The 27,562-nt window shown below is 35.2% G+C and overlaps 1 protein-coding gene across 3 annotated transcripts in view; it reads left to right on the forward strand.

Moving 5' to 3' along the window:
- CTNNA2 (catenin (cadherin-associated protein), alpha 2) overlaps nt 1–27,562 on the forward strand; it is a 1,016,972-nt gene that overhangs the window by 99,897 nt on the left and 889,513 nt on the right. For all 3 annotated transcript variants that reach the window (XM_012731478.1, XM_004691582.1, XM_012731477.1), the window contains exon 2: nt 22,556–22,662. In XM_012731478.1, coding sequence (XP_012586932.1) covers nt 22,561–22,662 — 102 coding nt within the window. In that variant the 5' untranslated portion in view covers nt 22,556–22,560. The remainder of the gene's footprint in view (nt 1–22,555; nt 22,663–27,562) is intronic.

Genomic DNA, 27,562 nt, shown 5'->3' on the forward strand with positions numbered 1-27,562 from the left:
GATCCATGAGCAGGGGATGTCTTTCCATTTCATGGTGTCTTCTTGTATTTCTTTTAACAGTGATAAAACACTATTTTAATAAAAATCAAATATATCTAAAACTAAAGAAATTTAAACCTTTCCTTAAAACCATAGGGTTATTATTATTCTCCCACTATTATTATAGAATTAATAACACATGAGAAATTCAATCTTCTACCTTTCTTTTTCTTTTTTAAGGTTCTGTAAAATGTAAATTTCTAAGTTATAAAAATTCTCTGTAATTTGTGGTATGGTGGAAAGTTTCTTATTTCCCAGTGAAGTAAGATCTTTTACTTTGCATCCTTTTTTAACTTCTAAGTGTATATAAGTGCACAATAGCTAGAAATGACTTTTTATCAGGTTTATAAATACATGTATGTAAGTAGAGAATTACTGACTTAATCAATACATTGTTTTAAATTCTTTTATGTAATAGGCACTGTGTTTGATTCTGGGGATGTGAGGAAGGAGATAGCTTATTTGAAGGAGGGTTCTCGAAACACATAATTAAGGATTAATTTGTTGTGAAAAGTATTTATTCCTCTACCTAGAATGGTATGTGAACCAGAAACTCAGAAGACAACAGGCTTTTGTTGCTGAGACTTTAAAGATCAGTGGGAGTTTGGGAGTTTTTCTGCTACATAAGAAAGAACGGTTTTGTACAGTTTTATATGTGTAAGTGGACAGGAGTCCAAAGAATAGTAAGTGTGTGTGTGCGCGCGCGTGTGTGTGTGTGTGTGTGTTACCCTGGGGAGATGGGAAGGTGCAGAAAATGAGTGTGAGTCTGGAAAATAAGTTGGCAGAGTCTTGTGGAACAGTATGCATAGATAATCAGAGGACATGCTGAACAACCTTGTGTTACAAGAAATGACGACTAAACACTAAGAGAATTTAGTCAGCAAGAAAACATTGAATTACAATTTGGAACAATTGCTCTGGGACTAATGTGACAAGCTGTATGGAAAGTTTGACATTGGGGCTTGAAAATGAGAACTACTAAAGACAGGAAATCTTTCAAAATGTTTGTAGAAACAACATATAAGTAATTATTTTTAATATTTAATATTTTTGCCTGAGATAGTTAAGGTCGAATCTGAGTTGGTAAAGATGCTCAGCTAGATATAAGTTTTCCAAGCTTCCTTATCTCTGGGTCTTATCTACTCTTCTTTGGCAGACATTTTGGGGTCTATAGCTTTGGGGTTGTATTTGGCTTTATCATCTCATGAAATCATCACCAAACCATTAAGGAAATAGTTACAAACTTGTTTGTAAAGATAAAGATGTTTTTGCCGTCAAGTAAGACTGTTGTTTCATAAAAGCAGTTTTCTTCTTCCAACTCTAAACACTTGTACTTCTTAGGTGTTTCAGCAATGATTTTGTCTTACTATAAATCATAAAAACAAGTTAGCATATGAATCCAAGAAGTGAAAAAGCTACCAGAGTTGCTGAAAAATGCAAAGATGTTTAACACAATTATAAGGCTACACATTCATGTTCTCAGAACCAGTTTATGGGAAGTTTGTAGGATGATTATGATCCTGTAAATACTCTGTCCAGTGCTTCCTGCCACCGCCTCCTAGTAGCAGATTTCCCATGGGTGTGTGAAGAATCTGGTATAACAGATGAAATGAAGCTCCACTATTTCAGTCTGGTTATATTCTGTGATTACATCATGAGCTAAAATCCATCTTCATAAACATATGGCTGCCTCCCTTATTTATTTCATGACACTTCTCTATTAAATCATACTTTCTGTTGGTTTGTATTAAAATGGAAATTCCATTAAAGATTTTGACAGTTAATCTTTTGTCTTCACAGGATTTAGAAATTTTTCATGTAAGTATCTCCAGGTTCAAACATTCAATTGGTGATTTATTTTGGAGCCGATTGTTAATTTATTTAGTGTTTGACTACACATTGCAAAAGTGTTAACATTTCTTGTTCAAGTTTTTTGATACTTGTTATCTTAAAAGCATCCTTTTCAATATAGACATTTAACTTAATGAGGAGAAACATACTCTTCCTTTAATAGCATTGGCACTTTTCCAAATCATAAGGCTGTTATATTATAAACTGAAAAATTAGTCTTTCAATAGATTGAAATTTTACTTGCACAGTACAGGCTTATTAAAATTATAATATTTGTAATTTTGAGTCATTATTGAAAAGGTCCTTGTGGACAATTTGACCTAGATTTTTCCTGTTTCAAAAACACATTAAAAATTAACCTAAAATTGATGAAGTTTCTTGACGACTCAGTTGCCAATTGTGAAAAAAGAATTTTTTTCTATATAAAATTTTTATTGAAAATTGATGTAAGCTTTTAAAAAGTAATATCATTTCTCTTAAGAATGTGGTTTTAAATGTGGTTTTAAATTATTTTATTCCATGAGGACAATTCAGAGACCATTTTGCTGAAACAGTAAACTGAAATAATTTCCATCATGAATGTTACTTAACTGGTTAAAGTATTTTCCAGATGAAACTCACTGCTTATAACTTTTAGATAAACCTCTGACTTAACTTTTTCCACCTTCGTCAACTTCTTTGAGAATTTTACTTTCTTCAACTTCATATTATTCCTATCCTTTCAGATTATTTTAAATGAGCATTTACTCTTTTGTCTCACTCAGTGGCTTGGTCTTCTTTCATACTTGTTACAGCTGTGTCCTTTCATGCTTTTTTTCAGAAGCCTAACACCTCTGCCGTTGGAGTTTATGTGTGCAGTGCAGGATAGAGTAAAAATGAATGGAGACTGATAACACTGGTGGAAACAACCGTGTATTTGTTTCTTCTTCTTTTTGCGGTGGGATTCCCCAGATACCACATCCTCCTTAATTTGTAAGCCCTCCTGTCTCCTACCCTATTCTCAGATTTTATCATCCCCTTCATTCTGCAATTTGGTCTTCCTCTGCATCCCAGCCACAGTGACCTTTGTGCAGTTTCCCCAGTTAAGAGGAGGTAAATAGAATCCGAATCACATTGATCAATTTTCTCAGCAAGAGAATTTACTACAAGTTGAATTTCAGCAGTGAAAGATATACAAAATTAACTTTTTTATATCAAACAGTATAGTATAACTTACCCTCCAAAAACTGTCAATGAAGGAGAGTGGAATTGTTTCCCAAACTTTATGTGCTTTTTCTGGTGTTTCGATCTTGGACTCCAACTGCAAACTCCTTTTAAACGTTAGTAGAACCTAGCTTAGGGTTGATTTTTTATAAAACTACTGAGCACTTCAACCTTAAGAATTACTGTCCCTAACCTTTCCCTTTGTTGGTGGTGCCAGCTCTGGTGATAACTAGGTCAATGGAGGGGTTATGAGAATGGATGAATGAGATGGGGAGAAAGAAGTCAAGACATCAGACACGTTGGGGTGTTGAATGAATTTCGAGTTCATTAAAAATTATACAAGAGACTGGGATAAAGAATGGATGTCAAGGACTGAAAGCTTCACTGGTCTAAGGGTATTGATTCTGTATGTGTTGATAAATGATAAGAAAGAAAGGCTGCTGAAGGGAAACTCACTGGGCTTCTGTTTCTATGGATGCATTTATCATTTTTCCTATTTATTTTATGATGCTTGTTTACACCTTGTCAGTTGTGGAGAAACTCCCCATCCCAGGGGCTGGGCAATTCCTAAAGGTCACAAAAGCCCTGACTGAGAGCTTGCCTTTCAAATGTACACCAACCAATCCAAAGTCCATATTTTCAACTAACATTCAGCTGACTTTTGTAATCCAAATGAACATTTCTCCCCGACTAAGTCACCAGGGAGTTCAGTACCAGACGTTTCAGACCACCACTATAGTTCAGAGCCCTCTGAAATAATTCAGACCATTACATTGAAAACTTACTTAGCCTTACCTATCCTACCTCACCCATTCCTCCCCCTGGAAGACTTCTTTAAGGTTCTGGATTATGGTTTCCGCTCATCTCCTGTTTGCCTCTTGATGGGTAGGAGTACTTTCCCTATGGTGCTGCGGTGCAGGGCTTGCTTCCTCTTCTGGGAAACAATTAATAACCAGGCTTCTTTCAATAATATTAATCTCTCCATGTTACAACACAGTCACCTCTATGAATAAAACTCCACATGTTTGCAACAATGAAGAGACACTGTATATGTGTTGGACTCAAAAATTAAGTCAGGAAAATTAAAATGCCCTACTTTGTAGCTGTTTGTACATAGAAATATATTATCATCTAACACTGGTCTATTGTGTAGTAAAAACACCAAAATAGTTTGTTTAAAGAACTACATATGTTGGTCCTGATTTTATTGTAATTATTAAATATTTTATTTACTTATTTTTGCATAAAAGAGTTGGGGTGTAGCCCAGAGGTGCAGGGTGGGAGGGTGAAAAGATTCATCAGAAACAGGGTGGGGAGCAGAACAGAGGGATTGACAGAAAGATACTGCCAAGGGGAGCAAGACAGAAGAGTTCTGCTGTGCCATGTGGGTCACCTCCCTTGGTGGGGATTGAACTCTGGTGTTAGAGGTGAGCCTTCCTGTTGACAGACATAACCCCTAAGCCACCAATCTGGATTTTAAAGAAAAAAACATACATAATGGAAGACATAGGAAAAGCAGTCTGGCATGAAATACACTAAATGTTCAGTGGACTTTAAGATTATTTTTCCTTTTGTTTATATATTTTCTAATTCTTTTCCAGTTATTATGAATCATTTTGTGTAATTCAAAGCCTGTATTCTTTTCTCCTTGACTGTGGGACCCACAGCAAGCCTTATTTTTTGTTGTTCCATTTTATTAAGACCCTGAGTTTTTCTGGTGTATTTTTTTAGCATTCCCTCTAAACAGCTATTTCAGATGCTTTTCTTTCTTTCCACATGCTGTGCTCATAATGTTGTCTGCCTTATGTTTGACTCTTCATTTTGCTTTAATCTGTCAGTCAAATAGCTCCATCTACTTGGGTGAGCAGTCCTGTTTATAATCTCTCTGCCAGCGACATACTTGTTATCAGTGGCCTGTACAAATACAAGAGGGATATTTTTACTTCATATTTGGAATCCAAATGGAAAGCACTTTCCTATACTCAGTGTCACGGAGGGCTTGCAGGACTTTTAATCAACAGTACCTTGGCAATGTTTGCTTGTTACATTGCATGTCCTTTTCATATATATGTGCAAACATTTTAGATATTAGAGTATTGGCAAATCTTGCTTGACTATTTGGTTGTTTCATTTGTTTGATATTTCATTGTTTCCTTTGTGAAATCCTAACTAAAGAGCATGAAAGGATTTAGTCAGATGAGATAATATTTAAAGCATATAAAGTTCAAAACATCCTAATGCCTCTTACTGATTTATACAACCCTCAAAGCAGAAAACAACAATCAAAGCTGAAAAGTTGTATGTTGTTATTTTTAGTGGACGGTGTCAGTTCCTCCATCCTCCTGGTCTTACCTAAACAGTAACTCAGTTGGGTTTTCTAGTGTTTAGATTTGTACTTTCTTGGTTGAAAGAGCAGTTTAGGTGAATTGTGATTTCTAGAACATGTGGTATAGTTCATTGATACAAATTTGGTTTATATCCCTTGAATTATTTTTATTCAAACAATTCATGTACTTTATGAATATAATTCATGTATTTTTAAATACCTGTAATTTTCCTATGTTTCAGCAGACTGCCTACTTAAGGGTATGCAAGTTTTGATAGTAAAATAGCTTTAATGCTTTTAGATGTATATTCTTCTTTTATTCACATTGTTACAGTGATGCTAATGTGCTACCTTCCAAAAGGCATTTTAAGGTGTGTTTATCAGAGTAAGAATTAGATAATTAACATTATTTATAAGATATCACTTAATATAAAATGAACTCCAAAGAAATTATAGTCTCTGTAAAGTTGAAAGTAAAAACACTTAAAAATTCATGAGTACAAAATAAAATATGCCTCAATTAAAAACTGTGTGCAAAACCAACTTGTAAATTAGAGCAGAGTTTGGAATCTTATCTTTATATCTAAATATGTCCCTGAACCAAATATGTCCTAATTTAAAAAATATATCCCTCTAAGTAATAATAAATGTATTTCCTCTAACTAGGCATCCAATAAGTAATAAGGATCAACAATGTGTTCAGTACTCTCCTTCCAGTTCACTGTAACCTTTTCTGGTAAATCCAAGCATTTTGGGTATCCATTGTTATGGGGATTTTGACATCACATGGTGTCAAACAATGCTGGCCATATAGACCATAACAGTTATTGGGATATCCAAAATGGCCCCTGGAAAATGTTACCTGACGGAGTCCCCATTTGAGACCTGGTATGGAGTAGGACTGGCAAACCTTTTCTCTAATAAGCCAGATACTAAGTATTTCTGGTATGTTGGCCAATATAGGTCTCTATCACAACTACTCAATTCTGCTGTTGTTGTAGCAGGAGAGCAATCACAGACAATATGAACTACAGTGGCTGTGTTCCAATAAAATGTTATTTACAGAAACAGGTGGTAGTTGGATTTAGTCTGCTGACTGCAGCTTGCTGCAATCCCTTTACATATATTACAGGTTCACCAGTTTCAACACAAGGCATACTATTTGAAAACTCACATAGCAGTTAAGGAGTGTTTTTGGCTGCAAATAATATGAAATCATATTTACTGTTTCTAAAGGCAGCAAGGTTTCCATCTTAGCTAATTGCATATATTATAATGAAAGACCAAAGTGCCTTTCTTACTTTGATTATATTATCTCAGTTGTTGGCCTCTGTCATAAATGGACTCACCTGTGTTATGTGTTATAGTAATAGTGGTGCACACAAATGCATATGACATCTTTCTGTTCTCCAGGAAAGCCATCCCATCCCTCAAAGTCCCCAGCTGACTTGTTGCCAGATCCCATTTGGCAATAGATCCAAACTTGAATGAAGACATGGTGAAGTAGAAATTCCAATTATGTGGAAATCCATGCAATTGCTGCAGGACATTTATGATCTTCTTTCTTGGCCTGGAGAAGACTCTAGCCCCTCTGAAAAGTGTTGATACAAAATATTTGAATGAATTGTGATTGTGTTTTAAAGAATGACAACAGGGCTTAATGGACTAGTAGAGCAAAATACCTGTGAGTTGCATTATTTTCCATATTCATTAAATTATACATTAAATGTAATTCTTTTTTCAGTGCTGCTTGAAATAATTTATTTTCCTCCGTGTCCCATCTAATCAAACATAATTTCATGTATGTTTGCCTTTGGTTAGAGAAGGAGGGAGCAACGTGGGCCAAGGTTCTAGCCACTTATTATAGACAATGTCATTCTAGTATTGAAGAGCCAGGATAGAGCCATAACTCCTGCTGTGAGGTCAGGTGTACTGTACTAGTGTGTGAAAAACATGATGTAAATCTGGTTCACAGAATTACTTGATTGCCCTTAAGGAACCTCTTCAAAATCTCTAGATAATCATATATTGTTAATGTATCATTTGGTTTATATTTTAAGAACTGAAATTACTGAAAAACATTCTCATTGAAATGTCATCATTCTATATTTTGGTGTTAAATGGAAAACAGAAGATCATCTGTTTTTTTTTTTTTTTTTCAGGATTATAAAGGTGCTGACCTGCAATTTTAGATGAAGCAGGTGTTTTGCCAAGAGAATCATTTATGTGACTGGGTAGTAAAGCTGTAACTGAAAATGGGTTTTCCCTGCCATTACAGCATGGCATTCCTGCAGCAAAGTTCTCAAATGATCTTATACTTGTCATTAGGTCTGGCTGTAATTAAAATTCAGAATCTTTTCCTGGGTTCTTCTTAAATTTTGAACTCTTTATGGGTCAGTATTGGGATTGAATAAATATCCTTAGATGCATGTGTTTTTCCTTTGGTGAATTTTGAGGACTAACACTTTACTGACACTTTGCTAGTTAATTTATTCAAGAGATCTTGTTTTGCAAAGTCACATCAGCTGGAAAGTGACTGCCTCTTTTATGGCAACCTTTTACTTGTTTTTTTTTTTTTTTAATGTTAAATTTACAATGCTATTTTCAACATTTCAACATCTTAGTGTGAAAGAAACGAGTCAATGAACATTAAAATAGAATATAATGTATGGCCCAGTGGAGGGAAGTATGATGTGCTCTGAGAGTAAGGGTGGCAGGTCAAGAGATCACCCCTGAATTAGGTTTCAAAGGATAACAGAGAGCAATTCAGGTAAAGCAAATAAGAAGGAACTTCCTTATAGGAGTGATGTGAGCAAAAGCTTAGAAGTGGCAGAGACGATGGAATGGTTGGAGAGATGCCAACATCCCACAGAGTCTAGAGTTCACAAAGACCTAAGGTTCCAGGTGAATGCTAAGTAATGAGTCTGTACTGGAGGACAGGAAATATATTTGGAAACTACCCTTAAGCAGTGGTAATCATCAGCGGCATAGATGGCATAAGATAATTTGTATTTTTAATAACTGCTAAGGCTGTGTACTAGAGAAGGAGTCTAGGAATAGAAGCTGCAGGACCAAAAGAGCCTGTTTCAGTAATCTCAGGAAAAAAAATATTAAAGGATTAAAAAGTAGAGATAGAGGTAAAGAGGTGATGATTGTGAAATATTAGAGAATTTAATAGATTTCATATACTTTTTACAAAAAAATAAGAGGACCTCCCTGGTGGCCAAGAGGTGAAGTCTCAGCACTGTCATTGCTATGACCTGAGTTAGATTCTTGTCCAGTAGTTAACCCACACATGGCACCCAGACCTCTCCTAACCCATCCGCTGCCCCTCTTAGCAGTGTATTTCAGTAGATCTACCTGCTCTGTTCCCCACTCTGTCTCTGGTGAATCCCCTCGTCCCCTTTACCTCTGGCCTGTACCCCAGATCTTGTATGCATAAAAATAAATCAATCTTAAAATAAAAAGTTAAGAGAGAAGAAAGGAATTAAAAACTATAATTCATACAGAATTTTGATATATAGTGCTTCTGTTCATTGACATGAAAGTTGGACCAATTTAGGGTGTAAAAAGTTAAGTTCATTTAAAAATCTTTTTATTGAGGAAACATTGTCTTACAACACTATATATAAAATGCAGGTGTATAGCATCACACTCTTCAGTTGCAGATTATATCCATCACAGAAGCACTCACAGTCTACTACCACAATCCATTGTGAACCTTCCCCGTGACACACACACACATATTTTGCCCTGACATCTTTCTCCTCTTCTGGTATCCTCTGTTTTATTGTCAGTTTTCAGATTTTTGGGGGTTAGTTATTGCTTTGGTTTTATCTGGCACATTTTGTTTCTCTGTATTCTATAGATAAGTGATGCCATCCAGTATTTGTCTTTCTCTTTCTGAATGATTTTGCTTCATATAACACTCTCCAGTTTCCCCCACATTGTTGTAAAGGAAAGAGCTTATCTTTTTCTCTCTCTCTCTCTTCTGTTTTTTATTACTGAGTATTCCATTGTGTATTTATCTCACATCTTCCTAATACATGTATATATTATTAGGCCATTTAGATTGTAGAAACAATTTAGGTTGTTTCCCTAAATTCACTTTGTGAATAGTACTGAAATCAGCTTAGAAAAGCATATATATCTTAACATTTGTGTTTTTGCATTAGTTGTGTAGATATATAGGAGCAGAATTGTTGAATATGGTGGATCTCTATAATATTGTGAGACATCTTTATGATGTTTTTCAGAGTCTACATCCTCACCAAAACTGTGTAAAGATTCCTTTTATTCAAATCCTCATACATACCTTTGTGTATAGTCTTTTTGATATAGACTGTTAGGTGTGAGGTAGTATCTCATTGTGGTTTTGATTTGCATTTCTTTGATGATAAGTGATGATGAACAATTTTTTTCATGTGCCTGACTTTAAGCATGTTGCTTTTTAAGTGTCTGGAAGTCTATTAAATGGTTTCACTTTGGGTGGGACTCAGGCAGGAGCTCTGAGATAGAAAAATGGATTTGTGATTTTTCAGCATAATGTAAATCACTGAAATGAAGAACTCTCAGAGACTGCAGAACAGGACATGATGATGGGCAATGATAGAGTTCAGTACCAAGGTGAGGGCAGAGGTTTAGAAGAGGCCACAAAGAAGACTATGAACAAGATGCGAAGAAGGTAATGGGAAATCAGAAGAGAGGGGTGTCTTTGAAACCAAGAAAGAGAATAATGATAATATTCTCAAGTATGGCTGAGAGGTCAAATGAGATAAGTAATGAAAGGGGGACACTGGGATTTTTGAGATAAATATATTTACTTATTTTTACTTTCATAAAGAACATGTAATCAGTATGTAACTTAAATGTATATGTATACCTAAATTTATATATATGTATGTATATATATATATATACACACACACATATGCTTAAATTTACACACACACACACACACACATATATATATATATGCATACACATATCTATATAATGAATAGATATAATCAGTTTTATTTAACAATTGTCCGAATCCCATTACATGACTCCTAGTATAACTACTGTTAAAATTTTGATATATATCTCTCTAGACTTTTTCCTAATGCAAATGTAATTTCTGTGGCTAGATATGTATCTATATATAAAACAATGAATTCCTTCCTACTCTAAAATTTTGAGACACTGTTGAAATTGGCTTGTGATTCTTACCCAGAGACCATGATAATCTTCTCTGTGTATTTCCAGTTTTAGTATGTGAACTGGCAAAGCACATGGAATCCATTGAATTAAGCAACTAGAAATAATTTGTAACTTTGCAAAGCTCATTTCAGTGGAATGGTGGTGGCAGTAGCCAGATTGTCGTGGGATGGGGAATGGGTAGGTAGTGAGGAAACAGAACAAACATAATAGCTCACTCTTTCTAGAAGCCAGGCTGTGAATGGGGACAGGAAGCATGTCAAGAGAGGTGTGGGATGGAGAGGCTTTTTTTAATTTTAATTTTTCATTGCACAATACTTTCTACTGTAGAGCTTGTATAAATTGAGTATACAAAGGGGAGGTTGTAAATGGTGGAAAGAAGTCCTAGGAGGCATGAAGGGATTGGTGTAGGAAAAAATAAAATTCCCCATCTTTGTAAAAGACCATTAGGAAGGAGGTAAGGATGCAAATTTGTCCTGATGTGTTTTAAGGGGTATCACTTAAGAGATTTAGGTGAATCTTATCACCTCACAATAAGGATGGCTGATAATGATGTGCATTGTTATTTGATGAAGACTTCTGCATGAGGGCCATCCCTGGTGGCAAAACAAATTACAGCACAACAGTATGAAGCTGTCTGCAGCTACTGCAGCAGGAGTTTGATTCCCAGCCAAACCTCTCCTGACCTGCCCGCTGCTTCCTCAGCAATGTATCTCAGTAAATGTGCCTGTTCTGCTCCCCACCCTGTTTCTGATGAATCCTATCACCCACTGCACCTCTGGCCTGTACCCCAACTTTTGTATGCATAAAAATAAATAAATCTTTAAAAAAAAAACAACTTCTGAATGAAACAAGGAACTGCTATACTGCATTATCTTTTTACATGAATCCTCAAAGATATGCCACAGGTGCATGTTGGAATGGTTAGTCTTCTCTGACAAACTGAAAGATCAGTATGGTTGTCAGATTTTTAAATTTATCTTAAATAACCCACTAAAGCACTATTATTCACATATTTGTGTAAAGCTACTTGAATCTATTTATTTTGTTAGCCAGTATGCCTCCCTGAGACTTATTATCTGTGAATTAAGAATTTAACCTAGGGAAGTTGCATTTTATGTTGGGAAAACAAGATTTTGAATGAATCTGTTGAATTCCATTAACCTTGGGGAAAATGATTTAACATCCTTGAACTTTAATTCTCTTACACGTAAAATTTGAAACCTTCCTATTGTCCTCTCAGCAGTGAGAAGATAGCATTAGGTCATTTATTAGGTCATTTGCATGGACAGGTGGATGACTGGATCGATGGGATGACCAGATAAGTGGGTGGATGGATGGATGGATGGTAGACAGAGCCTGAATAGCAACTGCTCAGTGCTGTTGTTCAGTATGTACTTATGCATTACTTTCTATGTCTACTCAGTCTTGTAACTTCTGAACACTCCAAATACACCGGATTTTGATGCCAATACCACAAAATTATTAATAACGTCAGCAAGTTTTGGTCAGGGGCCAAAAGTATTTAGTGAAATCTTTGTTGTTATGAAATGTAAGTATCATTGAAGTAAATAGAAAAGACTACTACCTTAATATGTACAACATAACAAAGCCTTTTGCATTTCTTAAATGCCATGTTACATTTTAGCTTTGTATTTACAAAAGCATGTCACCTGAGGTATTTTTCCTGGTTCATAAACACAAAATTAAATGCCACAGATGACCAGAAGGAAACCTGGATTATTGTTTCTCTTTTTCACATTGACTTTTTATATCAACAAGTTTAATAAGGTGATTTACCAGGGGGCATATAGTGCTGAATATGGAGCTAAAATATCAATTCTCACTATAAAAGCCTTTCAAGTAAATATAATTGCTGTAATGTGTTACAACCTTTCAAGTCTGGTAATTCAATTGACAGGGGCAAGGATAACACAGAACAGGCAAATTATCTCACATTTATTATAGCTGGCACTGGATGCAAAGCAGTACCTATTTTCGTTAGACCCAGTGGATAAGCAATACTTTAAAATGTGAAACAGAATGAGATGCTGTATTAGGATTAAATCATTTCTGTGGGAATTTCTTCGACTTAATTCCTTATTAACTCATAAGCACCTGTGTAGCTTTAACTTGACTTTAAAGATAAAATGCAGTAACCCACAAGAGCGTTCTTAAAACATACAAGCCCTTAAGTGCTAATTAAGTATTCTTCTAACCACTTAATACTTTCAAATAGCTCTTACATGAATATCTACATTTATTCCTTTGTATCATACTTCAATACTATGATAATTTTGTCTTTTTTGGATGTTCTATCTTTGGGTTACTTGAATGCTTTTTGATAATCAAAATTATGTTTATTTTCAGCATTTTTTTCTGGCAGCAATTCAAAAGGACATTGATTATGTCCCTGTTACCTTGTTGACAAAATTCTCAATATTACATCTGTCAGTACGCATGGAATTTGGAAGTGCTGCTGTTTACCTCTCTGTTGCCTCCTCTAAGTGCCCTGTTGAAAATAGAGGGCTAATGGCAATATGTATGCCCCTCCCAGGGGAGCTGAGTCTCCTCTCTTGCTATTTGGCCTGCTTTTACAATCTGATGAGTCAGATCAAGTCCCATATCGCTAATCAGAATTTGGCAAATCTGATAGGCCTTGATGTTTCTGGTTCTGTTAAGTTTATAAAAAAATTATTTAAGTCCATTTAATCTTCTCTCCCTTGAGCACCCATCCATATAGCTCTCTGCAACAAAGAAATTGTGTTTTAACAACATTTCCATTATGTCAGTTCTAAAGGTTAATTTTATAGTAAACCTCAATATTTTCCAGCATTAGACTGTCTCTTGACTGTATTGTGTGTTAATTCATGTTTATTGCCTGAATGATGAATGAATGAATGAATAATACACAAAGGAAGCAGGGAAAATTTGGAGCATGTGGGATTTGACTTTTGACCAGAATATTGAAGGCATTCTAAGGGAGGAAACCACGTTTTCTTTTATTTATCAAGTATGTGGCATTGAAAGTGGTGCTTTCTGAATTGAAAATTTACTTTCTCCATAAAAACTTTGGGATTTTATGTTAACTACTGTTGATTGTGTATGTGATTGTGGGATGTTAACTAGGCAAAGAATTAAATCCATATGTACTCATGACATTTTTATTACATGCCCAGGAAATGGATTCCACTGTTGAAAAGAAAAAACAAAAATTGATACTTGAAAAATTTAAATATATATTTGGATCATTTCTCATATGTGGATTAGTTACTCAAAGATTTATAAAGGACTTAATACCCTATTCTATTCTACAGATGATAGAAAATAAGTAAAAAAAAAAAATCATGCCTTAGTGAGTTTATAATCTAGTGTGTTATTTAAACCTATCATAAGCTTCTTAACAATAAATCAACCAAGAACCAAGAATAAAATGAATCTGTTACTGACCATAGATCCAGTAGTAATTTAGGGATTATGGAGAAGATGCTATGTGAGGATGTCAGTATTTGCTGACTAAGGCTAAGAAGGAAGATGTGTTTCACACCATGTTGGTGCAGAGTGTTATGTTATGAAATTAGATCAGTAAGTATAGTGTTGGACGTGTTACAAAGAAGACCTGGGACTTGTTAGAAAAGAATGTTAAGCATTCCTTAGGTCCCTTAGAAAGGGTTATTTTGTATAAGTAGTTTGGGTTAAGATAAGGAGAACAGTTTAGTTTGGTGGTAATTTCAATGAATATGAAATGCCAAGATTATGGTAAAGACTAGAATTATATTATTATTATTACATTTATAATTCTAATTTACAGCAGGTTAGAAGAACCTGGAGTAAATTAAATTGCTAAAGAAGTTGTGTTCCTATTAAATAATTTGAAGTCACTAGGGTTATAAAATAAGCTTTTAAACTCTGATATCTGACATGTTAACAGATTTATTTTCAACTTTTGGAATCTATTGTACTATTCAAATATTGGGACTTTGGAAGCCTAATATAGCATATAGAGAAAGTGCTGCCTACCTGAATATCACATATGTACACACCCATGGGGGGAAAAGGCCATAATGTAGGGAGTAGATTAAGTCTGTTTATGCTCCAAAGTGAACTTAAATGATGAGGCTATAAATGTAGTAAAAAGCAAGGAAATGAATTTGACAGATACTGGTTTTCATTCTGAATTTCAAATTACTGGCTTTCTATTAGCATACTCTAGAAGTAGTGAATTTCTATTAAGTTGGCATATAGTTTTAAATTTTATGAGTATGCTGTTGTAAGTATAAAAACCCATTTCAGTAAGATATGGATATGGTTATTTTTTTTTTTAATCAGCAAGCTCTAGGATATATATTAGTTTAAGCTCGTCATCCTGAATGTCTTCAGATGTGGTTTCTTTTTCTACTCCTTTTTGTTGAAATTTTACTTATCTAGGTGAAAGAAATAAGTCTCAGAAGAGAATATAATAATTTGATACTTATTTAATTTGTGTTTTTAAAAATCTATTGGGGTAATACTTAGTGGGCATGTATGCTTAGACAGGAAGTGTGAAGTGTTATTACAGCCTTTTGATATATTAGAATTAGATTTTTGTTTAGCAGTATTTCTCTGTGGGCTTTGTTAAAAGGAATGGGTTTATCATAACTAGTGGTCTTGAAGATATTGTAATACTTGAGGATATTGTTATGTTTTGCTTTAACAGTAGCTGAAACAACTGCCCCACCTTCCTTTCATGGCAAACAGCAAAGAATAGTTAGAAATTATATATTACTTCAGTTTTGAACAAGAACAGTGATGGATCCTATAATTGCAGGAGTGACTTGCATCTTGGGTCACCAGTCAATTCACTAAGGCAGGGCTTTGAATGGTTATTATATAGAGAACATTGAGGTATGGTGCGCTGCCTCCTTAGAGTCAGAGAAGAGGAAAGAAGCTCAATTGAGCAAAATATGTGGAAGCAATAAACATTCAGGACTTCCCACAGTTAGGCCATGAGTCCAGTTCATTGCCATATCCAGGGTACCACTGAGAAGAGTGACAAGTACCCCCTCCCAGACTTCTTTTAGGCTTAGTTGCAGCAGGGTTCTGATGAGTCAGAGTGGTTTATTACATAAGGATTTTGAAGGATAATCACGTTTCCTACTCTTTTTTTCTGTTACTCAACTTCTACTCCTACCTCTGATATCTGAATATACACATTCTTTGCTCAGTTCCAGAAAAGAGCTCCTCTTTTCATAGGGTACCTAGCTATAGGTGGTTAATTTCCTTTATTAATTCCAGAAAATGAGAACTACTACCATATTTAAGTTAACATATTTGGGTGAACTGTTTTTATAGTTCTCAAATAAAACCAAATTATTTCTTAATATATTTTCTTTGGAAATAGTCTTTTTTTTTTTTTTCAAAATCAATTTTTTTTAAAACTATTTCTGCTTTGAGTGAACTGAAAGGTTTGACTGCCTTTATGTCAGTCTTATGACTGTTACTTTATGTTCTTGATAGTGATCATCATGGAGGCAGTGATTTTAACTAGAAAAGGTATCTCCCAGAGATGCTATCAGAACTTTAGGGGGGTTGGCACACAAAGGAAAACCAAATGTGATTTCCATGATAATTTACTTCCTGTTGAGAATCACTTCCAGGCATTAGATCCACTAAAAAGCATAAATACATTTCAGAAAGCATAATAAAGCAATTACAGTTATAATTGTGAAAATAAATGCAGTGTTATAATTACTGGTCCCAGCATCACTAAAGAGATGTTCCATATCTTCCTGATCACTGCATCCTTGCTGGGGAGTGACCAAGTTCTGTGATTACAGCAATGATTCTCAAAGTAACATTCTAGCTGGATCTATATCATTTGGGAGTTTGTTACAAAGGCCAAAGGAAAGCATAAAGTTATTTCAGAAGTTTTCTGGATAGGTCCTTGATAGTTTGTGTACGAACATACCCTCCTGGCAATTGTGATGCACCCACACATTGGAGAGTCATCTAGTTTCAATCCAATTGTTGCTGTAAAAATGTAAAACAGATTTACCACTTAAAAACATTCCAGATTTATTATCTCATATCTGAGGAGGTCAGAAGTCCAGGTGAACTTGGCCAGTTCTTGTAAGGCATAATGCCTTACATGTTTGGAAACTATTGCATTGATAAGAATGTGTTTTTTACCAGATCTCACAAGTCCAGGTGAACTTGGCCAGTTCTTCTGCATAACGCCTTACAAGTTTGGAAACTATTGCATTGATAAGAATGTGTTTTTTACCAGATCTCTGGAGAAACATCCATTTCCAACCCCTTTCAAGTTTTTGGCTGAACTTAGTACCTGATGGCTAAAGACATGAGGTTCCCATCCCTTGCTGATAATCAGCTCCCAGATTCTTAACTGTCTCCCAAATTTTAGCTCCACTGATCTACCCACATTCCTTATAATTCTTCCCAGCTTAAGTGGAAAATGGGTTACTGGTGGTGAGGCAGAGGCAAGGCCAGCTACTGACCAACATAGGATCCTGGGAAAGCCAAGAGAAAGAACCTATCACGAGGGATGCCAGGTAAAGTGGATTTCAGTTTCCTTGGCCTTGGTGCACATCTGTTACACTTGAGAAAGTGAAACGTCATATAGTAGAGGGAACTTTGCAGGTATGGTGAAGGTTAATAATCACGGAACTTAAGGAGATGATCCTGAACTATCCAGGGAGCTTAAGAGCAGAACCCTTATAAAACAGTTTTCTCCTGGCTAAGGGGAGAAGAGACAGAGATGTAGCCAACAAGATTGTTAATACCTGATTTATGATCAAGGTAAAATGGGAAAATGGGATGACAGCTTTAAAAGGATGGAGTAGAAGTACTCTGTTTCCATATACAAAATAAACTCAAAATGGATTAATGACTTGGATGTAAGACCCACAATAATAAAACACATAGGAAAAAAAAAAACATTAGTGATACATTTCATGACATCAAATTAAGGTGTTTTTCTTATAACAAGGAATCAAAAGAAGTAGCTGGGATTACCTCAAATAGAAAAGGTTTTACATAGAGAAATAAAATGTAGGTAGATTTTTTTTAATCTTCCTAGGGCCAACCTGGTGGTGTGATGGGTTAGGGCGCTGCACTGCAAACTGGCCACAGCAGCTTCAGTGTCTGTTCTATCCCTGACCCTGGAGGTGATCCACATGGTGCAGCAGACCTCTTCTGTCTTGCCCACTGCTCTTCTCAGCAGTGTACTTTTTCCGTCTGCCTGTTCTGCTCCCTGCTCTGTGTCTGGTGAATCCTCTTACTGCCCCTGCACCTTTGGCCTGTTACCCACTTCTGTATGCATAAATAAGATAAATCTTAAAAAAAAAAAGAAAGACATTCTACTGAATGGGAGAGAACATTTTCACACAACTAACTAGGTTAATATCCACAATATCCAAACAATTTATTTAATTTAACAATAACCCAATTAATAAATGAATAGCAATTCTGAATAGACAGTTCTCCAAAGAGTATATACAGAGGGTCAATAAATATGTGAAAAAATGTTCAATTTTAATAAGGGGAAGGCTAGTCAAAACAACAGTGAGCTATCTGTATGAGAATGACATATATTAAAAAGACCCCTAACTAGTGCTGGAGAGGCAGTGCAATGTGAGTTGGACCTACATTTAAAAACTAAAAATGGATATGCCATATCCATTATAAGCTCCACAATATTTTTGCAACATTATTTAAAATAGGTAGGAAGTGAAAGCTACCTGAGTAGTCACTGATGGGGACTAGATCCAGATATGGTAGAGCCACACAATGGAAAAATGGTCAACTGGAGTAAAGACAAAATGTAATACTGACAGTCAAATGGCACATATTCCAGGCAATTACTGGAGTAAACAAGTCAGAAAGATAAAGATACATATTGGGCATTTACACATGTGAATAAAACAAGACACTACAGTCCATGGATTGACAAATCAAGATAATTATAAACTACAGGACATGTAAACAAAATAAGGATTCTGTGGTTGAGAGGGAGGAAAGAAGGAGAAAGGTCAGTAAAGGATAGTGGTGGGGAAAATATGAATAGGAGTCTAATATGTTGGGCAGGATGTTAGTGAGTGAATGGGAAGAGGAAAAAGTAGAGGTGAATGTTCCAGGCACTGGGAACAGATTATACAGAGGCTACACATTTTAATTTTTTCTCCTCAATGCTCCACATAGAGGGATGTAAATCTTGATCCCTAAATTTAATGGGTGCTTCTTTATTCCTCCTAGTGATAATTTATGAAAACAGGCTTAAATTTTGAAATAATAATGACAATAATGATTAATATTTTCAGAAATGTTTTCTATTTATTAAATCATTTGATCCTCACAGCAAACTTACAAAATATTAATCCTGATTTTTCATGTGAGAAAACATACTCAGGAAACATAGATAACTCCGTGATACCACAGTGCTGATCAATTGTTTGACCCAAACAAATCTGACACCATTGTTTTACTTACCTATTGCTGAATAACAAATAATACCATAACATATGGCAGCCAGCTATTATTTCTTAATCCTGCTTCTCTGGTTTGACTGGGAGTTGGTTGACCTTAATTGGTTTGCCAGGGCTTGGCTCCAGTTGCAGCTTGGCTTCATATTTGTTATCTTTCTTCCTTTTTGGACCAGTGGTCTATACCTGATTCTCCCGGCAGAAGGCAGCAGCACAAGAAGTCAAATCTAAGACAGCAAATTTCAGATGTCTCCTTAACATCATATTTCCTAACATCTTTTGGCCAAGGGCCAGTAGCCATAGGATGGAGCAAGTGATATCTTCTCATGGAGAATCTATGACTTTAGTTATGATCACTAACCTGAAAAGGACTAATTATTTTCTTTATTATGCAGTTTTAATTGAATGGGAGTTTTGATGGGGGAATGTTTCTAATTCAAGGTTTAGTACGTACAATAGAAAGCAAATAAGTCTACCTAAAATAGCAGAAGAGAAACACTTCTAAAAATAGCAGATTGTAAGGTTTACACTTGCTCAACTACTGTAGTCAAATGATTGTATTACCTTCATCAACCTTGTGCTTAATAACTGACTCAAAATTTAGAGGTGCCTTAGACAATTAGATGGAAATCTTTGACAGATGGAAACCTTTGATGTCCACATCTTAGTTTTACAGGTAGAGACTGTATCCCCGCCCCTTTGGGTCTTGCTAATTTGAGGTGTTAAGCCAGAGCAAGAAATTGTGTGACAGAAAAGGTCATTTAATGTTCTCTATGACTACTTTTACCTCTTCAAGAAATTAATATGATATAGCTTTCTTTGTCCTTTGCTATTGAATTTTAGCTGTGTCACAAGAAGTGACTGCAAAGAGTGATACTTAAAGGAATAAATTAAATAAGGTGATTTACCCAGTAGCTTTTATCCCTTCATTTTTAGATGTACAGGATCTCTGTGATATTCAGGAATCAAGGCTCTGTCTAATTTTGCTTTGTGGATTACAGTTATCTAGATGTCTTTAATGTTTCTCACTTCTGTTTGATGCATGCTAGATTAGTTTCTGATATGATTGCACCAGCATTTTTTCTCACCTCAGCATATTTTGAGTGTTATTTCTTTATAACTATGTATTAGATCATTCTTAAAGAATCCGGTGTGCCTTCTTTTGTTCACTAGCTTATATGTCCAAGCATATCCATGTAGTAATGGCAATTTTTTTCCATAGTTCCTTTCACTATTGTGTTAAAAGGACTTCACATCTACTTATCCAACATTCCTATTGAATTTCTTTCTTTTTTTTTAATTGTTTTTTAAAGATTTATTTATTTGTGCATACAGAACTGGGATACAGGCCAGAGGCTTGGGGTAGCTAGAGGCTTCACCAGAGACAGAGTGGGGAGCAGAACAGGCAGATTAATGAAGTACACTGCTGAGGGGAGCAGCGGGCGGGTCAGGAAAGGTCTGCCACGCCATGTGGTTACCTCTGGGGCAGGTAGGAATCAAACTCATGAGGAAGTGGCTTTAGCTTCTTAGTGCTGTGCTTTAACCCATTGAGCCACCAAGGAGGGCCCTTTTTTTTTTTAATTTATTTTGGTATACTTGAACTGGGGTGTAGGCCAGAGGTTTGGGGGAGTGAGAGGATTCACCAGAGACAGAGTGGGGAACAAAGCAGGCGCATCTACTGAAATACTCTGCAGAGGGGAGCAACCGGAGAGACAGAAGAGGTCTACAAAGCCAAATGTGTGTCAACTCCCTGGCAGAGGATTGGCTGGTGACAACTTGATAGCACTAAGACTTAACCCCTGCACTAGGGGACCCACTTATAGCATTTCTATAGGTGATCATTCAGCTAATGGTCATCTCTGTCCTACTTACTATTTCAGAACTTACAGAAAGTTTCTTAGGGAACTTCTTCAGAAGCTTGGCATAATTGCATCATTATGGACCAAGATCACTTGAACAGATCTGGCTTCATTAGGGACAAAGGTAGTTTGTATAAGTAGAAAAAGTATTCTGCATCTTCATAGCACAAGGTGTGCTACCCAGCACCAGAATGCTGTGTATTTCTGAGCTGCTACCTGGCAGTTGGCAGTGTGAACGGGAAATGTGTAAAGTGTTTTTAGATTTTTGGAGAACAGGCAGCAAATCAGTGCCAATTATTGTTGTTGTGAAGGAACCCAAATCTAAATTGGTCTACATGGTTGGATCTCTGTGCTTAGTTTATTTAAAACATGGCATTTGGAGAGAGGTAAAATACCAGCACACTGTTTTTTTTTGCCTTTTTTTCTCCTCCTGAAGTAAATTTGTTGGATTTATTTGCAACAGGATTAGCTGTAGCAGGGAGTAAAGACGAATGTACTTATTTTGATAAGCCTTCTTTGTAGTGTTAATTCTAATAGAAATTATCATCTACATTGATTTATAAGCATGGGATTGAATAGGGACATTCATTCAAACGAAGAGAGTAGCTATGAACAGCTTGATTTATGGTGGTATTAAAAGAAATGACTTATTTAGTTTGTACAATCTAAGGTTGCTTGTCCAGTGTTTAGTTGTTTAAATATATACAGCAAAGAGCAGTCAATTTCTTAGTGAAAAACACACCCCGGGTAGAATGTATAATTTATTCTATTGCAGCCAGGACCATATTTCGTGTTTTATATGTGGGAGGCAGCTACTTGCACATCAGTGGTTGTTAGATAGGAGAGAATTGCTTTTGAATGAGAAAAATAACCTTATCAGGCACTAATTTTATGGGACAAGAATGTAAATGCACTGAGTAATCAGAGAACATGTAAATAGCAGTATCCTAATTTTGCCCCTCAGGTTTAAATATCTTTTCTATTTAAGAGAATGAAACCCAGCTGGTGTGGGGAATGGAATATCTCCAGTGGTAATTTACAATATGAAGAAAACAAAGTTGATTTTGTTATGACATGGGGTGTCTCTTCTGGTGATCATGATGGATATATTGTGTTTCCTGAAAGTCTTTGCTGGTCTCTGAAGACTGCCTTTTAGTGTCAATGCCTCATTTTTTTTTAAATAACCCTTTCTGAATTCCTTCAACGCGACATGGACTGCGCTAGTATAATCATTTACTGCCTCAGGTGTGTCTACTTTGAACATAAGCTCCTTGAAGGCAAGGCTGAAGTCTTCTCTAGGACATAACATACAAATATATGTACTAAAATTGAGTGAGTCAAATACTTCAGGGTCACTTTGGTCCCAAGAACTTGTCTATTGTATACACATGTTCTCAGGAGCCTTCAGTTTTAAATCTGATTCCTACATTACCACTCACACAATTCCACTTCTAATTTCCCCATCTCTAATTTGACATGATTAGTCCAGATAGATAATTGTAAATTATGTTCTAGGCTTTGGTGATTTATTCATTTTGAATCACAAAGGAACAGGTCATTTCCGTGGTTATCATTTCTACTGATTATGTGTGTTTCTCTAGGGAGCATGACTTCGGCAACCTCACCTATCATTTTAAAATGGGACCCAAAAAGCTTGGAAATTCGGACACTAACAGTAGAGAGACTTTTGGAGCCACTTGTCACACAGGTAAGAGATTATTTGAAATACTTTGTTACATGTATATTTTATTATTTTGATTATATCTTGATTCTCCAAAGAACTTAGAAATCCTTGAGTGAATAATCATGCCATGATACTGATTACTACATTTCTGTTACTGCCTGAACTATGGACAATTTTATTACCCATAAGACTTGAAGTGCCTTTTAAAATGTCTTCATTTGATTTTTGAAATTAAGTTGATGAGATAATTAAAAAGGGAGTCTTTGTGAAGGGTGTTCTCATTTGCAGTAATGGGTTCAAAGTCTAAATAAACCATTCCTACCACACTTTTAGATGCAAATGCACATTAAGAAGAACTGTATTGACTATTTAAGATTAAAGTCTATTTACTAATTATTTTCAATTTTGCAAGAGACAATTCATCATGAGTTGAAATCATGAATTATTTGATTTTTGTATTGCTACATTTGTCATCTTCTACCAGAATATTGTCAACAGAAAATCATATCTGTTTGGATTTTCAAGTTTTAAGCTATTTTGTAGTGTTTTATGAACCACTCCTTTTGCTGTATTAATTGAAAAATAAATATGAAATTTCAAGATAATAGTGATTTACTCATAGAGACAGATGGCACAGGATTATTTAGAAGCCCTCCCTGTTGGTTTCCTATAGCTGCTATAAAAAAGTTACCATAAATTTAGTGGTTTAAAGTGTCTTATGATTTTGGAAATCAGAAGTTACAGTCCAAGTATTGAATGAAATGTGTTTCCTTGCTTTGTCCACTTTATAGAAGACATGTCTTCTTTGATTTATTGGTCCCTGTTCGAAGTCAGCAATGTAGCTTCTTTGAGTGTCTCTTTGACTCTTAACTGTGCTTTTGTCATTGTATCTCTGCCTGCCTCCTTCATGAGGACAATTATGATTATACTTGGACTCACTCATATACTCAAGAATAATCTGCTCATCTCATGATCCTTAGCCAAATCACATCTGAAATTGTCTTTTATCACTTAAAATAACCTATTCATAAGTTCTAGGGATTGGGGCCCTCCCTTGTAGCTCAAAGAGTTAAAGCACAGCACTTTGAAGCTATCTGCAGCCACTGTAGCATGAGTTTGATCCCTGGTCAGGGAAGTGACCCACATGATGTGGCAGACCTCTCCTGACCTGCTCGCTGCTCCCCTCAGCAGTGTACTTCATCAGTTTGCCTGTTCTACTCTCCACTCTGTGTCTGGAGAACTCTCTCACCCTTTGCACTCCTGGATTGTACCCCCATTCTTGTATGCATGCATAAATAAATCTTAAAAAAAAATTGCTAGGGATTAGTAGATGGGCATCTTTGGAAGTAACTACTCAGTTTCTCGTGGTTTTCTCTGCTTTCCCTGCCATATCAGATTCATATCCTTCTCACCTGAAAAATACATTAACACATTCACAGATCATCAAATATTTTCAACCCATTGAAGCATTATTTCAAGTCTAAAATATTTTAATTTAATCAGTTGAGAGTTCCCAATCTGATCACCTATGTCAATTAAATTAAGTATGGGTGAGATTTTTATTATAATCCATTCTGGAACAAAATTCAACTTCCATCTCAGTACCTGTGAAACTAGAAAACACTTTGTTTTGTAGTTATGCTTCCAAAAATATGTGCTTCCAAAATGCACTTTTCAGTGAGGCGTAATATAAGTTACAGACACTTTCATTTAGAAAGCGAAAAATGGAAGGAATAAAAGGGTTCTTAGTCTTAAACAACTTATAAATGTAAATAGGCTAATTCTATTAGATCTCAAAACCTGGAAATGAGATTCTCTTGAGACAAGACTGCCTTTTGGCCCTTCCTCCTAAGTAGTGTTCTCCAACCAAAGTAACATTATTCCCTTTTTTTACATATATTTTCAGCAGAGCATTATGATCAACCTATTTCCTGTGTGTAGAATTTTGAGAGTCCTACAGCCAATTTGAGTTTCATCTTCCTTCTGTCTCTTTCAGTCCAAACTAGCAGTATTTCTACTGACATAAGAAAGTTCTGGTTCTCCCCTGCATGTCTTTGTGATCCAGTCCATTCTACTTCCATTTCCATTTTGAAATAGCTAAGGAAATCCATGAGTTACATTTCTAATCTCTTTATAGTGTTCCTTGTATGATGGAATACTCTGAGCTTTTAATCCTTCCAATGCACTAGGCAAAGGTTATCCAGACATACATTGCCTGTTCTGTAACAGAGATTCTGTTTCTTCTACTGCCTGTAACATTTCCTTCTGAGCTCCTACCTATGTCTCCGTTATTTCCTGTATTTCTATTTCTACTAGATATCTGCTTCTAATAATTTTGATATATTCTAAGGTGATAAAGACTTTCCATACTATGCTGAGTCATCACCAGCAGTAAAAGTCCATATTTTTACCAACAATTTATTTAAGGAAATCTAGTATTTTGCTATCATGCTCCTCCAAATTTTTCCATTCTCACATTGGCTTCTGTGATATCTCTGAGGACCTGACTCTAGTAATGGAAACAAAAGTACAAAGAGTTGAGACCACATCAAACTAAAATATTTCGTACTGTGACAGAAACTATCATAAAAATGAAAAGACAGTCTACTGAGTGTGAGAAAATATTTGCATAACATATGTCCAACAAAGGGCTAGTATTCAAGATTTACAAATAACTCATACACCTCAATAATAAGAAAGAAATTAGCCCAGTTGAAAAAATGGGCAGATAGACTGGACACCTTTGCAAGAAAATATAGATGGCCAACAGCTATGTGAAAAATTGTCAGACAACTCTGGGCATTAGAAATCCTAAAATCAAGGTATTTTCAGGTCTGTTTCTTTTATTATCAAGGAAATTAAATCAAAACCACAATGAGATATCATTTTACCCCTTTGAGAATGGAACATGTCAAAAATAGCATGGTAATAATAGGTATTAGAGGGGGTGTGGAGAAAAGCAAATGCTGTACATTTTTGGTGGAAATGTATTCAGGCTCATGTATCTCATGTTCATTTCAGCATGATTATCAATAGCCTAGTTATGAAAATAGCCTAAGTACCCAACAAAAAGTTAGTCGATTAAGAAAAGATGGTATATGTACCTAATGGATTACTACTCAGCTATAAAAAAAGAAATGAAAATTTCCCATTTGCTATAACATGGATGAACTGGAGGAGGTAATGCATAGAAAAATCAGAAGGAGAAAGGCAAGTGGATTATTTCATTCATATGTGGAATAAAGAGAAACTAAATGAAGGGACAGAAAGTCAAAACCAGAATAAACCCTATGATAATAAAATTGAAATTACCAGAATAAGAGGGTGTGGGTGGGGATCAAAAGGGAGAGGGGATGCAGAGGACTATGGTGAAGAATATGGGTGCTTTGGTGTGGTGTGGTGTTGCAACATATATCTGAAGAAGTGTAAACCTTTATCCCAAATTATATACAATGTTTTAAACCATTGTGACCTCAATAAAAATAATACAAGAATTTTTTTTCTAACTTTTGTTAAGTATTAATTCCAAAGTGACTCCTACATTTTTTGTATTTGATATTTGGGTTACAAAAAATACAAATTGTGCATTTGTATTTTTTCAGTCACTGCTGTAACCAATCACTGCAATTCTGTTATCTTAAATCATTATGAATTTATTGTCATATAAGTTTGGGAATCAGAAATCCTAAAATCAAGGTGCTTTTAGGTTTGTATTTCTGAAAGAGGAAATTCCTTGTCATTTTTAACATCTGGAGTGTACCTGTATTCCTCGATTCTGGAACTTTCTTCCAACTCTAAAGCCAGCAGCTATAATATTTTTTAATCTCTCTTTGATTTTGTATTCTGTTATCATGTCTCATCCTCTGAGGAAACCTTTCTGCATTTTTCTTATGAGGATTATGTTACAACTACATTTTCAAAGATTCTCTTTTTTGACTTCTCTAACCTAATCTCTTTTACAAACCCCCTTTTACCATTTAAGCTAACATATTTATAGATTCTTGGGGTTAGTGAATGGATCTATTTTGTATATTATTGAGATATTTCATTATATTTAGCCACCTTTTTTACATTGTCATGATTCTGGTTAGTGCTATAAAAATTTACTTAATAAACAGCTAATATTGACAGTATGATGGATTGGGGTACATATTGCCTACTTAGATTATGATCTGTAGATTTAGGCTAATCTATGAATTGTTATTGGTCTGTGCATGCACAGAAGTTGTGAGTAAGCACTTTTAATTTTTCTTGAGCATTTTACAGCACTTTAAATTTTTTTTTTTTGAGCATTTCATGTGTTTGAATCTAATCCTAGATCTTGGGTTTTTAATTTTTAATCTGTTTAAAATTTCAATTTTACATTCCATTGATTTTTTAAAAAGTTCTGGTTGTGAACTACTGGGATGAAAATACAGCCTTTTATCATAAATAACTTAGACTGGTTTAGGAGATATTTTGAAGTTAGAATAATCTGGTCTAAAGTGTAGCACCATAAATCTAGTTTAAAACAGACTTCCTTTTCCTACCCTTGGAATTTTCACTTCAGATTATATATCAATATATGTAGCACTCACCATACATAATAGATAAAGCAATGCCTGGTATAAAGTATATTACATGTCATTTCCATTTTTCTTTTTCTTTTTAATGACTTTATATTCCAATTAGCTATAAACCAATACTTTACAAGACAGTGAGAAGGATATAAATCAACAATCATAAACAAGCACAATATTACATGTAAATTATTTTTTATTACTAAAAATGTTCAATTTTTTATTTGTTATTGTACTTACCTGAAGAACAGCATATCTAAGTTTAACTTAATTCTTTTAATGCATTGTTGGATTCTGTTAGCTAAGATTTTGTTGAGGATTTTTGCATCGGAGTTCATTAGGGAGATTGGTCTGAAGTTTTCTTT

This window comes from Condylura cristata, unplaced genomic scaffold, assembly GCF_000260355.1.
Source record: "Condylura cristata isolate star-nosed mole 26May11 unplaced genomic scaffold, ConCri1.0 scaffold00031, whole genome shotgun sequence".
NCBI lineage: Eukaryota > Metazoa > Chordata > Mammalia > Eulipotyphla > Talpidae > Condylura > Condylura cristata.